General features: G+C 40.6%; 1 protein-coding gene across 5 annotated transcripts in view; it reads right to left on the minus strand.

The window, feature by feature from the left end:
• Positions 1 to 14,729, minus strand: part of ZNF106 (zinc finger protein 106) — a 68,613-nt gene that overhangs the window by 19,214 nt on the left and 34,670 nt on the right. For all 5 annotated transcript variants that reach the window (XM_053593621.1, XM_053593617.1, XM_053593618.1 and 2 more), the window contains 9 exons: positions 13,137 to 13,770; positions 11,842 to 11,911; positions 9,837 to 9,991; positions 9,215 to 9,275; positions 8,382 to 8,723; positions 4,734 to 5,514; positions 3,599 to 3,654; positions 2,293 to 2,438; positions 507 to 641 (listed from right to left, as the gene is read on the minus strand). In XM_053593621.1, the coding sequence (XP_053449596.1) occupies positions 507 to 641; positions 2,293 to 2,438; positions 3,599 to 3,654; positions 4,734 to 5,514; positions 8,382 to 8,723; positions 9,215 to 9,275; positions 9,837 to 9,991; positions 11,842 to 11,911; positions 13,137 to 13,770 (2,380 nt within the window). The remainder of the gene's footprint in view (positions 1 to 506; positions 642 to 2,292; positions 2,439 to 3,598; positions 3,655 to 4,733; positions 5,515 to 8,381; positions 8,724 to 9,214; positions 9,276 to 9,836; positions 9,992 to 11,841; positions 11,912 to 13,136; positions 13,771 to 14,729) is intronic.

Below are 14,729 nucleotides of genomic sequence, written 5' to 3' on the forward strand. Positions count from 1 at the left end.
GAAGATCACTTGAGGCCAGGAATTTGAGGTGGCAGTGATCTATCATCATACCCCTGCACTCCAGTCTAGGTGACAGAGGAAAACTCGATTTTTAAAAAAATTTTGTTGAATGGTTATGAAATTGTTTACATTAAGGTACAGTTCTGCTATGCTAAACACTACATGTGTTAGAACCTACCCACTGAGCTATGGGTACTGCCCTATTTATTTTATTATTTTTCTTTTGAGACAAGACTGTCACTTTGTCACTCTTGGTAGAGTGCTGTAGTGTCACAGCTCACAGCAACCTCAAACTCTTGGGCTAAAGATTCTCTTGTCTCAGCCTCCCAAGTAGCTGGGACTATAGGCACCTGCCACAATGGCTGGCTATTTTTAGAGATGGGGTCTTACTCTGGCTCAGGCAGATCTTGAATCCATGAGCTCAGGCAAACCACCCCCTAGGATTACAGGCATGAGCCACCAAGCCCAGCCCTATTACCACTTCTTATTTCTGTGGACTAACCTACCTTAATGTCATAGCAGCGAATGGTGTGGTCACTGGAACCCGTGTAAAGGGCAGCTTTCTTCCCAACGGTCTGAGTAACCAGGAGGCAGTTCACTTTTGAGGTATGGCCCTCAAAGACACCAATACATTTCCGGCTCTAAAATCAAGCACAGACCAGATTACTGCTATGGGAAATACAAGGATTAGATAATATTCCTCGACAAGAAGCTAAAACATTCAGTTCACTCCTGTATCCTCAGAGCCTAGTATAGTATCTGGTACACCAAAGATGTTCAGTCATTTTTGTTTGCAGACTATCCAGCAATCACATGTACTATGGTACCTGCCCTGCAAGAATATGTTAGCTAAGCCATACCAAAAATGCTTAGGACGATTCACCATAAGATAAACAAGAATTTGAATCAATGTTTAGGCCAAGGCTCTCCCACCTATGAACCAAGGACCTAGCAAATCTAAACTACAGCCAATTACATAGAAAAGTTGTACATTTGATTAGCAAACAGCTTATGAGAATGGTCAAAATATCAAAAATATCATGTGCTTTTGACAAGTCCTATTGTCCCACGTGTGGTTTCATAAGGGAATATCCCAAATGTCATCTCTGTGAACAAATTGAGATTTAGAACGTACATATATGTTACACAAACACACACATCTGGAAAGTTGAGAGTTAAACCCAACCCCCTAGATCTTACACTCAATTTCCTGGTACCACTGTTTCCTTCATTCAATTATTCCCATTACTTTTCATATTACTAGCATAAAAGAGCTTACTTATCTGTTGCATAGAGCACACATTTTCTTGATTCACCACCTAACTCTTTAATTTCCACTGATTTCATCAATTTTAAATACTTTCGAGGTGTTTGTTCTAAAGTTTCTAGGATATCATTGTTGATAAATAGAATTAGTTTGACATGTCAAATTCCAAACCCAAAAGTTCATTCTTTTGAGAATAAATATCAAACTACAGTAAGTGTGAGGTAGTAGAAAAGTGTTGCTCTCTTTAATAATTTGGATTCCACAATTTAATCAATTGTCAGGGAAAAATGCCTCCTGTAATACTTCTCCAATATTCATCCCATCCCTTCTCTATCATGTAGATGCCAATGCAACCGATTGCACTGCCAGCTCCAGGGGCAAGACCTGACTGGCCCAACACTATTAGTATAATCCTATCCTCCTCTGCCCTAAGTGATTGTTCACAGACTAAAACACAAGACCCTTTTCTGGTGGTAAGAGGGATAGGCTCGGGGCCTGTGGCTCAAGCGGCTAAGTCGCCAGACACATACACCTGAGCTGGAGGGTTCAAATCCAGCCCAAGCCTGCCAAACAACAATGACGGCAATAACCAAAAAATAGCCGGGCCTTGTGGCAGGTGCCTGTAGTCTCAGCTACTCGGGAGGCGGAGGCAGGAGAATCGCTTGAGCCCAGGAGTTGGAGGTTGCTGTGAGCTGTGATGCTATAACACTCTACCCAGGGCGACAGCTTGAGGCTCTGTCTCAAAAAAAAAAAAAAAAAAAGGGATAAACCCCAGTGATAAACCCCTCCTGATATCTTGTGAGCAGGAAGGGAACCAATTTGTAAAAAGAGGAGACACCAGAGAAGGCACAGTTGAAAGACAAAAAGAAATTAAGTCTCCAGTGATCCTGCTAAGCTTCCGAACAACTACATCTAAAGCCTACACCTCTGGATAGCTAATAAAATCCTTTTATTGTTTAAGAAGGTATGAGGTAGATTTTCTAAAACCTGCGACCAAAAACATTCAAAATATTATATCAACTTACCACCAGATGATAAACTCGGACAGTTTTATCTGCAGAACAGGTATATAGTAAGTTCCCAAATATTTGAATTGCATTCACTGCAGCTTCGTGCCCCTCAAAGATTCCTTCTGTGGGCTCATCATCATCTCTAGGCTCTGAAGATATTTCTAGAAGCAAGAATAAGTTTCAGAGACTTGGCTGCTAGATCTGAAAAGATACTCAAAAATCAAAACCTTATTGATTCCGGGCGGCGCCTGTGGCTCAGTGAGTAGGGCGCCGGCCCCATATGCCGAGGGTGGAGGGTTCAAACCCAGCCCCGGCCAAACTGCAACAGCAACAACAAAAAAAAATGGCCGGGCGTTGTGGCGGGCGCCTGTAGTCCCAGCTGCTCGGGAGGCTGAAGCAAGAGAATCGCGTAAGCCCAAGAGTTAGAGGTTGCTGTGAGCTGTGTGACGCCACGGCACTCTACCCGAGGGTGGTACAGTTAGACTCTGTCTCTACAAAAAAAAAAAAAAACCTTCTTGATTCCTGGATTAAACCAAAAGTTTGCCTTAAAACCCAGTTCCCTTAGAACACCACAATACTCTTTAAAATTCTTCACCATGAAGAATTCATAATAAGGGCAGTGCCTGTGGCTCAGTGAGTAGAACACGGGCCCCATATACCGAGGGGTGGTAGGCTCAAACCCAGCCCTGGCCAAACTGCAACCAAAAATAAAAAAATAGCCAGGCGTTGTGGCAGGTGCCTATGGTCCCAGCTACTCGGGAGGCTGAGACAAAAGAATCACCTAAGTCCTACAGCTGGAGGTTGCTGTGAAGTGTGATGCCACAGCTCTCTATTGAGGGCGACAAAGTGAGACTCCGTCTCTAAAAAAAGAAAAAAAAAAAAAGATTCCATAATAAAAGAAAGCAGGATAGGCCTTTTACTTAGAAAAAAGACAAGTACTTATATAATGAGCTTTTGGGTGATACATGGAAGGTACCCAATCTCTCCCATACCATCTCCCCTGCTTTCAGTTACTTGAGTAAGGCATTAATCTTTAGGCAGTTCCTTTTCAAAGCATAACTCCCTAGAGCCAATGAAACCTTAATTGGCTAAAGAGATAAGGGAGCCAGATAAGAGATGAGAATAAGAAACTTTAAAAATGAGAATTTGAGGTTTTAGGGATATTGGAACTGCTGATGGAGACAATCCTCTTGGTGATAAACCACTTCCCTTTCTCCTATTCTATACACATATTTAAGAAGATTTAAGCCCTGGCTTTCATATTTATAACCCTTTTCTTTCCTTCCTGTGGATAATTTAAATAAAATGAAACAACCAATACCTGAAGAGTTCTTCGATGCTTTTATGGAAGTGATCACAGTCTGAGTTTCCGCCACTCTACAAAATAATAGCAAGTCTTCTTAGCATCTATGTAAACAGGACAGGTAGGTAGTAAAACTAAAAATTCCCTGACTCAAAGGATTTTTCTAAACAATGAGGAAAGGAGAGATATAAAAGATGTTTTTCCATCTGAAATTTCTATATGAAAGAAAATAAGTAGCCAGGCGTTGTGGCGGGTGCCTGTAGTCCCAGCTGCTCGGGAGGCTGAGGCAAGAGAAATCACGTAAGCCCAAGAGTTAGAGGTTGCTGTGAGCCATGTGACGCCACGGCACTCTACCCGAGGGCGGTACAGTGAGACTCTGTCTCTAACAAAAAAAAAAAAAAGAAAGAAAATAAGAGCAGGTGGCACCTGTGGCTCAGTCAGTAGGTAGGACGCTGGCCCCATATACCGAGGGTGGCGGTTCAAACCCAGCCCTGGCCAAACTGCGACAACAACAAAAAAAATAGCCTGTCGTCCCAGCTACTCGGGAGGCTGAGGCAAGTGAATCGCCTAAGCCCAGGAACTGGAGTTGCTATGAGCTGTGTGACGCCAAAGCACTCTACCGAGGGCGATAAAGTGAGACTCTGTCTCTACAAAAAAAAAAAAAAAAGAAAATAAGAGCAGATTTAATATTTACAACGAGAAAACAGAAAATCTCCAATGCCAAGGTTTCATTCTTCCATATCTATAACCACTACTGCTTTTACGTTAACTCTGATTCATAACTAAATTTTATTTTTATTTTTTAAATGGAGGTTCATGCCTGAATCCTAGCGCTCCGGGCGGCCAATGTGGGAGGACTGCTTGAGGTCAGGAGTTAAAGAGACCAGCCTGGGCAAAAGCGAGATCCTGTCTCTACTAAAAATGGAAAAATTAGCCAGGCTTTGTGGTGGGTGCCTCGTCCTAGCTCCTCAGGAGGCTCAGGGAGGAGGATTGCTTAAACCTAGGAGTTTGCAGTTGCTATGAGCTATGATGTTGCTGATGCATTACACCCAGGGCAATAGAGACTTTGTCTGAAGAGGGGAGGGAAAAGTGGGGGAGAAAGGGAAGAGAAAAATAGTGAAAGCTGTTCTGATTGGACCAATACAAGCCTTACCTTACAGGGATGCCATCCTTATAGCGAGTGCCAATCTCACTGGTAGAGCTCACTTCGTCACAAGCAGAACGAGAAGTTTCTGGTGCGTTTTGCTCTGCAGAGTTCCAAATATCCTTTTTAGATGGACTGTCTGGTTTCTCTTCTCCAGATTCAGAAGAATCAATGGCTACGATTTCTAACTGAGGATTAGGAATTTCTAGGACTTCCAGAGACGAGTCACTATCTGGCTCATCTCTGACACTCTCCTGCTCCTGACCAGCCCTGATATCTTCCCAAGCGGAGATTGTTACTCTCCCTGCTTTAGGTAACTTTCCAGTTTTAATTTTCCTTGCAGGTTTAGCAGTAAATACATCCTGTTCAGTGTCACTATTCTCAGGAACATGGGCAGCCCGTAGCATTTTCTTCTTTCGAAGTTTCTTTTTTTTCTTATTTCCTCTAGTTTCAGCTGATGTCAGAGTGGACTCTGCCTGTTGCTCAGGCTGATCAGCTGGAGAGTGGGACTCCTTCTCCAAAGGGGTTTCTGAAGCAAAAGATAATCTTAGAAAAGAACTTGTATAAGCTTCAGATCCACTGTTGACTTTGGCTGGCTCTTCACCTTCTCTTTTCATGTTAGGAAGACCAGCTGATTGGGAAGAGGGGGAGGTTTCTCTGTTTCTGGTATTCCCTTGTTCCACAGAAAACTTCAGGTCTTGGCTAGGCTCATGGAAACTTTCTGATAGCTCTGATAAGGACAACGTAGCAGTGAAGACTGGATAAACTGGACAACTGTCACTGATCTCTCCTGAATTAAGAAGAATAAAATCACTGCATCTTTTTTTGTGTTTAGTGTTAATAGTCACAAACTGCAACTTATTTATTACTGTTAAATCTCCACCAAATGTTTCAATGATACAGTCACAAAACCATGACTGTTAAACAGCTGTTATCCCACCCCTCAGTTTCCCATATCCCACACATTCCTGTTATAGCACTTACTACTCTTTGCCTTGTATTAATGTCACAAATAACATGCATGTCTTATTCCAGACAAAAACTCATCGTTAGCAAGAACTGTCTATTGGCTCGGCACCCATAGCTCAGTGGTTAGGCGCTGGCCACATACATGGGGCTGGCGGGTTCAAGCCTGACCCAGGCCTGCTAAGTAACAATGACAATTGCAACAAAAAAGTAGCTGGGCGTTGTAGTGGGCACCTATAGTTTCAGCTACTTGGGAGGCTGAGGCAAGAGAATCGCTTAAACCTAAGAGTTAGAGTTTGCTGTGAGCTGTGACGCCATAGCACTCTACCAAGGGGGCGACATAATAAAACTCTGTCTCAAAAAAAAAAGAGGCTCGGCACCTATAGCTCAAGCAGCTAGGGTGCCAGCCACATACACCAGAGGTGGCCGGTTTGAGCCCAGCCCAGGCCTGCCAAACAGCAATGACAACTACAGCCAAAAAATAGCTGGGCATTGTGGTGGGTACCTGTAGTCCCAGCTACTTGGGAGGCTGAGGCAGGAGAATTGTTTAAGTCCAAAGAGTTTGAGGTTGCTGTGAGCTGTGATGCCATCGCACTCTACCAAGGGCAACACAGTGAGACTCTGTCTCAAAAAAGAAAAAAAAAAAAACTGTGTCTATGGATCTTTTTTGTTTGCCAGGCACGGTGGCTCATTTCTGTAATCCTAGTACTCTGAGAAGCTGAGGTGAGAGGAGGATTCCTTGAGCTCAGGAGTTCTAGACCAGCCTAAGCAAGAACAAGACCCCATTTCTACTAAAAATTAGGAAAATTAGCTGGGTACTGTGATAGGCACCTGTAGTCCCAGATACTTGGGAGGTTAAGGCAAGAGAATCACTTGAACCCAGCAGGAGGTTGCTGTGAGCTATGATGCCATGGCATTCTAGCCTGGGCACCAGAGTAAGAAACTCTCAAAAAAAGTCCGAAAGAACAAAAAAACCCCTTTTTCTTGTTTTAAATGTCTACATATTTAACACCACGTTTTATTCTTAGTAGTCACTTAAATATCTACTTAGCTAATGTGTTTTCACTATAACTTCTTAGAAGTTTTCATTTTATATTTTATCCACACCCATCCAATTTAATCTATTAGTAGATTAAAAGTCAGCTGACTTGAAAATGTCCATTTCCTTTGACTTAGTTATCTCATGTCTAGGTATTTAAATTGATGAAGTAATCACAGATGTACTCAAAGACATACACAATGTAGTGTTATATAAAATATTAAAAAAGTGGGAAAACTAAACATTTGAAAAAGGTTTATTATATAAATTATTGCACATCCAGATCATGCAACTATTCACATATTATACAACTAGCAAAATAAAGTATTCTAGATGAATTATGATACAGGAAAATGATCATGATATATTAATTGAAAAAAATCAGCTCATAATATACTATGATTCCTTCTCGGTACAAACTCTACATGGAAACACACAACACTTAACGACTTAAGAAAGCTTGAAACAATACACAACAACATGACCTTCTTTTTAGTTTTGTTTTACAATGAATATGAATTACTTTTATAATCAGGAAAAGAAATCTCATAAGCTCCCCCCCAAAAAAAATTAGCTTAAAAAGTCACTGTAATATTTTTTACTTTTTTGTTTAATCCTAGATACTATCCATGTATAAGTAACTTAAAATTTTATAGATAATATACATGTGATACTGCTATCTAGATTAGTACTGCAAAGTCTGGTAGCAAGATCTAGGATAATTCTTCAGACTTTGTTTTCACTTAAGAAATCAAACAATGCCGGGCGGCGCCTGTGGCTCAGTGAGTAGGGCGCCGGCCCCATATGCCAAGGGTGGCAGGTTCAAACCCAGCCCTGGCCAAACTGCAACAACAACAAAAAAATAGCCGGGCGTTGTGGCGGGCGCCTGTAGTCCCAGCTGCTCGGGAGGCTGAGGCAAGAGAATCGTGCAAGCCCAAGAGTTAGAGGTTGCTGTGAACCGTGTGACGCCACGGCACTCTACCCAAGGGCGGTACAGTGAGACTCTGTCTCTACAAAAAAAAAAAAAAAAAAAGAAATCACACAATGCCAATGTGTTTGACTTAAATTTCAACATGGCATCACTATAATTATGCAAACTTCCAATAGGATTTTAAATGGCTTAAATACTAACCAGGTAAATGCAATTTGATAAAAATAGCCAAAACCTGGGCTATTTCTCAAACCAACCAAGTTCCTATTACATACTTTCAAGCTGCAGAGCCCTCTGCCTTCCGTGATGACACCTGCCTCTCAGGCTTATTAACCTGATTTGTATTTGTGATGATAAAATACAGTTTAGTGCTAAGAAATTCAGAGGATATACCTTATCTAGAAAATTGGCTGAACTTCAAGCCCATTTATCTCACAAAACAAGATAAATTCTGCACCTATCCTAATAAATGGAACATTTTAGGTGTTAATACAAAGTTAACCCAGTGACCCGCGATCACAGAAAATTAAAGTTAGAAATATTTAAATTTACATTCTCTGAAATATTATAGAATAATCCTCCTATAAGAAGGGAATTTCAATGAAAAATTAATTGCAATTACTTTGGTTTATAATTAGTAAGTATGGCTTTACATCACAAGTATAAAACTGCCCTAGTCTTACTACAAGAATGCCCTTAACCCAGAGAAAAGCTTACATACTATTAGCTTGCAGTAATTCCTTGGACACATTGCAAGCAGAACCTTGTGACACAGCATTCACATTCTCATCTTGTCCAGGAGACATAGGCTCTTGTTTAATCTGAACTGATGAGTCTGGAGCAGGGCCACTGCCATGGGCTTGGAAAGCAGGAGGTGTGGTTACTTGAAGAGGGGCTCCAGTGGATGGTGGTGGCACGTGGGAAGATGGAGCCTCCACGAAAACTGGGAAAAGGGGAGTAGGCAGCAGTGTGACATCAGCAGATGTTTGAGATCTACTGTTCCTTTGTTCTCGTGTGAGGCTATAGGGAGCTTGGTCTGGGTGATCAGCAGGTTCATATGTTTCTAGAATGAGAAACATACATACATACAAATGCAAAAATGTTAATTGAAAAGTCACTTGTTTCTGAGCCAATCTGTATTTCTAAAGATTAGAAGAGAATTTTAAAAAATTAGGACAGTTTCTCATAATCCTTTAAAATAGAAGTCATACAGCCGATGCGACCACTTACAGGCACATATGGAACAGGTAGCAACATTCTAATTTGTCAGATTTTAACTGACTTATCCAAAGTTGGTAGGTTACTAATAGAAAAGATCTGAACCCAGATTGTTTGATTCCTAACCCAAAGCTCTTTCTATATATAACATATTGCCTCTATTGCTAAAAATCTTTGGGATGTATAGTTCACAGGCCTTTCTCTAGGAGGACAAGACCAATGAGACAAGAGAGAAATCACGTGACCCTTTCCTGACTACTTTTCATTTCCCTGTAAAAGAGAACAAAAAAGTAACAAGCTGTAGAGAGCCCAATCCATCAGATATCCTCTGAATACCTTGTAGTCCTTGTAGAATCTGTATTCTATGGGTCCTCAGTGCACTCATCTCCATAGTTATCTAAAAAAAAAGTATTCTGTTAAGCATGTTGAAATCCAACTTGTATGCTCTTCCAGTTTCCCCACTTTCTCTCCGTGTCGTGATTGAAAATCTCAGAGTGCCTTGACCACTCTGTGACTCAGCTGGAAGTTTTTCTCAGCAGGTTTAAACCCAAACTGGGGCCTTGGTCATTCCCAGGCACTGATAAAGGTAACTAGGTTTTTGCCCCCAAAATTGAAAGAAACTAGTCCCAGGCCCTGAGCCAAATTCCTTAAACCATCATAAAAACTCCATATCCCGGCCCCCTTGTTGTGGGCATACCTACATGGAACACCCCTTTCTTACTGTCCATTATACCCCATGCTGCTGCTGCATCCTGCTCTGTACCCCTAATAAATGCCCCCTGGCATTTAGTGCCTTTTTCTTTGGAATGCCAACTGGACCCATCTTGGGATGGTTTGGGGCACTCCTTTATGGAAACTCCCCTGCTGCTACTTTTAGGGCAACTCCAGTCACAGGGTTCAGCAGGATGAAATACAACTTCGGAGATGATCTACTTTCCCTAAACCAATGTGCTGTTACCTGTTGCTTGAGCATGAGTAGCCTCTGAACTTCAACATAAGCTGTCTGAAGGGCTGCACGGGCCTGCAGAAGATTGTTATCCATGCACTGCAATGACTTACTTAGTTCTTCTTCCCTTAAAGAAATAGTCAGCAACTGGTCAACCTGAGAACGTTCTGTCAAAAGAAACCATAAGAAGAATCTATCAGTTTATTTATGTATTATTTATTTATGAGACAAGAGTCTCACACTTCGTCCCAGTCATCAGAGTGCTGTGGCATCATAGCTCATAGCAACCTCAAACTCCTGGGCTCAAGGGATCCTCCCGCCTCAGCCTCCTGAGTAACTGGGACTACAGGCATCTGCCACAATGCCCGGCCAATTTTTCCATTTTTAGTAGAGATAGGGTCTCTCTCTTTTATTTTTTTTTGTGATTTTTGGCCGGGGCTGGGTTTGAACCCAGCACCTCTGGCATATGGGACCGGCGCCCTACTCCTTGAGCCACAGGTGCTGCCCATAGGGTCTCTCTCTTACTCAGGTTGGTTTTGAACTCCTAAGTTCAAACAATCATCCAGCCTTGGCTAGTATTACAGGCATGAGCCACCATGCCTGGCCTGGAGGTTCAATTTAACATTGGGGACTTCCTTTGAGAACACAGTTCCTCAAAGCCCTGAACTACAATGATTTAGGATAAGCCTTTATTTTTCTCAATAGGTCACTGGAGACTCATCAAATCTCACAAACCTGACAATGCTAGAAACCAAAAAAGTTGGTAACATGGATGCCTCAGAGGTTCAAGTGTACCATCACATCATACTGTCTTACCTAATCACCATCTTCCACTACTACCTTTCCAGGTGAAATCTCTGTCCTACATAAATCAGTTGTTCCAGGTTTCATTTCCCATTCTTCCTTTGTCTTCCACCCTCTTCCTCCAGGGCTTTTGCCTACACTGGGCCTCAGACCTAGACTGTTACACTCTCCTCCCAATCCGTATTTTTCTAGTTTAACTTAAAATAGTTCTTTGTATTAGAGAAAGCTTCCTGAAGAAAATACAGCTTTGAAACAGTACACTTTCCTTGCCCTAAATAAAATGTTCTTCTACGCATATGTATTTATCATCATTATGTCTGTCTCTTTCCCAGTCATCATGCCAAGATCTCTCTCCTAAATGCCAAATTTATATATACAACTATCAACTATCATATCTCTCTACCCAGGTGTCTCAAAGGTCATTTAAGTCAAAAGCTTCACAGGAAACTCATTAACTCGCTCCTACACAGAGTTTTCTAGCTTTACAAATGATACCATCATCCACTTGGATGCCCCAGCCAGAAACTGAGCTTGTCCTTGACTTCTCCCTTATCTATTACCTCCACTCACCCATAGCTCATTAATCACTTCCTGTACTAGCCCTTCTACTGGAACAGGACTAGAGGCAATGAAAAGTTAAGAGTCATAGAAACATCAGTGAGGAAGCAATGCTAATAACCTCTTCTTAATTAACTTTACAAAAGTAACCAAGATGCCTCAAAAACAAAGTGAGAGAAAAAGCTATAAATGGCCCTTTGAGGTAATGAAACTTTCTCACTTTATACTTTCCAAGAGATATAGTAGCTTTAGCTCACAGGTCTATGTGGCATCATACATTTCTTCTATAGTTGTAACTGGGTGTTGTAGGAAATCAATTTTCTCTGTTTTTAAGAAAGACAAAAATAAGGTCAGTAAATAACAAATGGATGATCAATGTTTGATAACCACAAGTTATGCTCTGTGTTAAGTTGTAAAAAAAAAAAAAGCTAGTTGGCAGGGCTCATGTCTGTAATCTCAACACTTTGGGAGGCCCAAATAGGAGGATCACTTTAGGTCAGGAGTTTGAGGCTGCAGAGAGCTATGTCATACTATTGCACTCCAATTTGGGTGATAGAGCAAGACTTTGTCTCAAAAACAAACAAAACAAAAAAAAAAACAACAAAAAACTTCATACTACAAGAACAATTTTTTGCCAGAGTATTCTGCTCCGTACCTTTCTTTCCTTTAATTTTCCTTCTTTTATTTTTTCTCTCAAGACTTGGGAGTTCAGGAGAAGATCCATCCTGAGGGATAAAGAAAATTGAATAATATTAAATATGTAAAGGCCATTATCCAAGAAGAGAAAAAGGAATCAATTCTAAGATAGCTGTAACACTATTCTTCACTATTGCTACCATCTCTAATAAGATTGTGGGAGTCTCATACACATGGTATAAATTCAAATTTTAGGTGAATAAATGTATCTAATAAAAAAAAAAAATCCAAGGTCAAATCCTTCCCTAGCATCCTAGAGGTGGTAAAGCCCATGTAGCTTAGGCCAAGTATTCCACCTTGGTGAAGCAGAGCATAGACAGAGTGTGGACAAAGCCAGTTCCATCTTGGCATAGTCTCTACTTTAAATTTCAGCAAGAAAAACCTTTATAACACAAAGCTAAACAGTCTATGAGACAAGCTGGAAGATATTAGCTTAGTCATAAGACAATCTGTCATCTTAAAGTACATTCAAATCATCTGACAAAATCTACTACGTAATGTCTAGCTGAAAGGAGCAGAGCTGGAATTTAAAGTAGGTCTAAAACCCATGCCCTCGTCTGCTCTCAGGATTAAAGGAAAGAGCTCATTTTCTGGCAGAGTCACATTCCAGATTCTATCACCATCTGAAACTTTTTCTTTTCAGAAAGGAATCCTAAGCAGGTTAAGCAATATTAGAGAAAGAAATGCCAGAAGAGTGTAAGTGGTGGCAGTGAAAGATTCTTGAAGGCCAGGCAGGGTAACTGAAGGACAAAAGATGAAGTAACACAGACTAAAAATACTATACTGTGCTCATACAGTTGCACACTAGTAGTGTTAAAACCACGTTAGTGTTAAGCCTAGCATTTCTAGATCCAACAGTCATTAAGTCCCCTAAAAATGCAACAGGATTTTTGAAGAATGCCTTTCTTCAATACCAATATAGAATGCACCTATAAAAACAGATTAAGTTATAGCTGAAGATGTGACTTATCCTTGGTCAGATGATATAAAGAATCACTGGCTTGGAGACCAGTTTTAGAGATGACTTCATATTTTCCTGGTACTGTACATTCATATTAGATTACATTTAATTCAGCAGAATTACTCAGTGAAAGAAACAAGTGGAACAAAATTAAGAGCCTCACAATTCTATTTCAGAGTTGAGAGAACCACACTCCCAGATACTCAAGACAAATTAAACACTTAAACTTTTCTTATAAACGACCACGTTACTACATGAGATGATCTACAAAAATCATAGGAAATCATACTCACTCCTGTGGCTCTTCGTTTCTTTCTAATACTTTGGCCATCATTTTGTTCAGCACCAGAGGTACAGCTACTATCTGTGGCTGCATCACCTATACTGGAGATTGCAAGGGCAGAGGATACATTTGATGATAGAGAATTTCCTTCTCCATTACTCTCCTGGGCATTCTGATTCTCTGAAGGTGGTGAGGACCTCTCCTGGCTGTTAAGGTCTTTTGCTGAATGCATCAAAGGTATTAAATGGTCAGAGGGTAACTGTGTACTGTGTCGCCTTCGGGTAACCACATTTTCAGCCCTTTCACCTGTTCTGAGGGAAGTGGCCAGAGGTGCCACTTCCTGTTTAAGGTGTGTAACGGCTTTTTGACTCTCTGCAGTCCTCAGTGAGTTGCTAGGTGAAATCAGCTGCTGAGGCTCATTTTCTTTGCCTGTGCCTTCCTCACTGAAGAAGCTGTACACAGAAGAAGCCCTGTCAAGGATCACGCTGCTCTCAGAAAGGCTTCGCTTTCTTGCCAATCCAGGGGATGAGGAAATGGAAACACTTTCCCATTGGAATCCTTCTAAATTGGACAGATCAGGCTCCCCATCCAAATCCAAGACCTCCTGTTCATTTGGAACAAGAGGCACCATTTCTATGCCAAACCTTAAGAAAGAAAGAAAAAAAAAAACATAAGTAATACATGATTGGGAGGAGGAGTGCCAAGCTCTGTTAACCACTGAGGTTAACAGAAAGAACAAGATGGTCCCTGTCCTCAAGGAGTTCATAGTCTAACAAGTGATTCAGATATAAAGTAAATGTCACGTGACAAGTACTAGATTACAGATTTGTGAGTACAGGTTTGAGGGAATAAAAATTGAGAAGTTTATTTCACATGAAGCTCTAAATCTATAATACAGTACCTAATTTTTAAAAGCGAACAAACCAAAACAAACACTTTTTTATTGAGCACTTACAAATGCCAGGCACTATGCTAAGAGCTTTAAGACACTTATAATCTCAAGTACTACTCACAAGGTATGAAAAAGAAAAAGGGAGGGAAACAAATCCATTATTTCAACAAGGACAGAAATGTCTCCTAAACCTGGAGGCCTGTATCTTATAATGTGGCAGAATTATGGTATCTGAGTAGCAAACTTATGTTGAATACAGCTTTACCATTGAAAAAGTCTAGCATTTCAACATGAGATGAATAGCCAAAATATTAGCAAATGCTTAAGAGAAAACATTTTGTAGTAACTATCTATAGGTTCTAAGTAAAAGGTAAAGTTACACTTAAAGAGTTGTACTTAAAAAAAAAAAAGAGTTGTACTAATTCTAAAATTAAGATATAGAATAAGACACAGATTTATGCAGTCACTTTCTAGCCCCTAAACCAAAGTGATGGATTTACTGATGATTTTTTTCTATGTCCCCACTGTTTCTCAGGTAGGTATACTTCCATTTTAAACTGTATTCCCTATTAATAAAAATTTTATTCCATCTGTCATAGAGTAGCAGTCACTCTTTGATATTAAATCAGACATCTACAATGGATATTTTTGGCAAACATTTAATAAAATGGAACAGGTAGAATTCTCCTGACCAGGGTTAAAGGGTAACTA

This window comes from Nycticebus coucang, chromosome 6 (assembly GCF_027406575.1).
Source record: "Nycticebus coucang isolate mNycCou1 chromosome 6, mNycCou1.pri, whole genome shotgun sequence".
Lineage (NCBI taxonomy): Eukaryota > Metazoa > Chordata > Mammalia > Primates > Lorisidae > Nycticebus > Nycticebus coucang.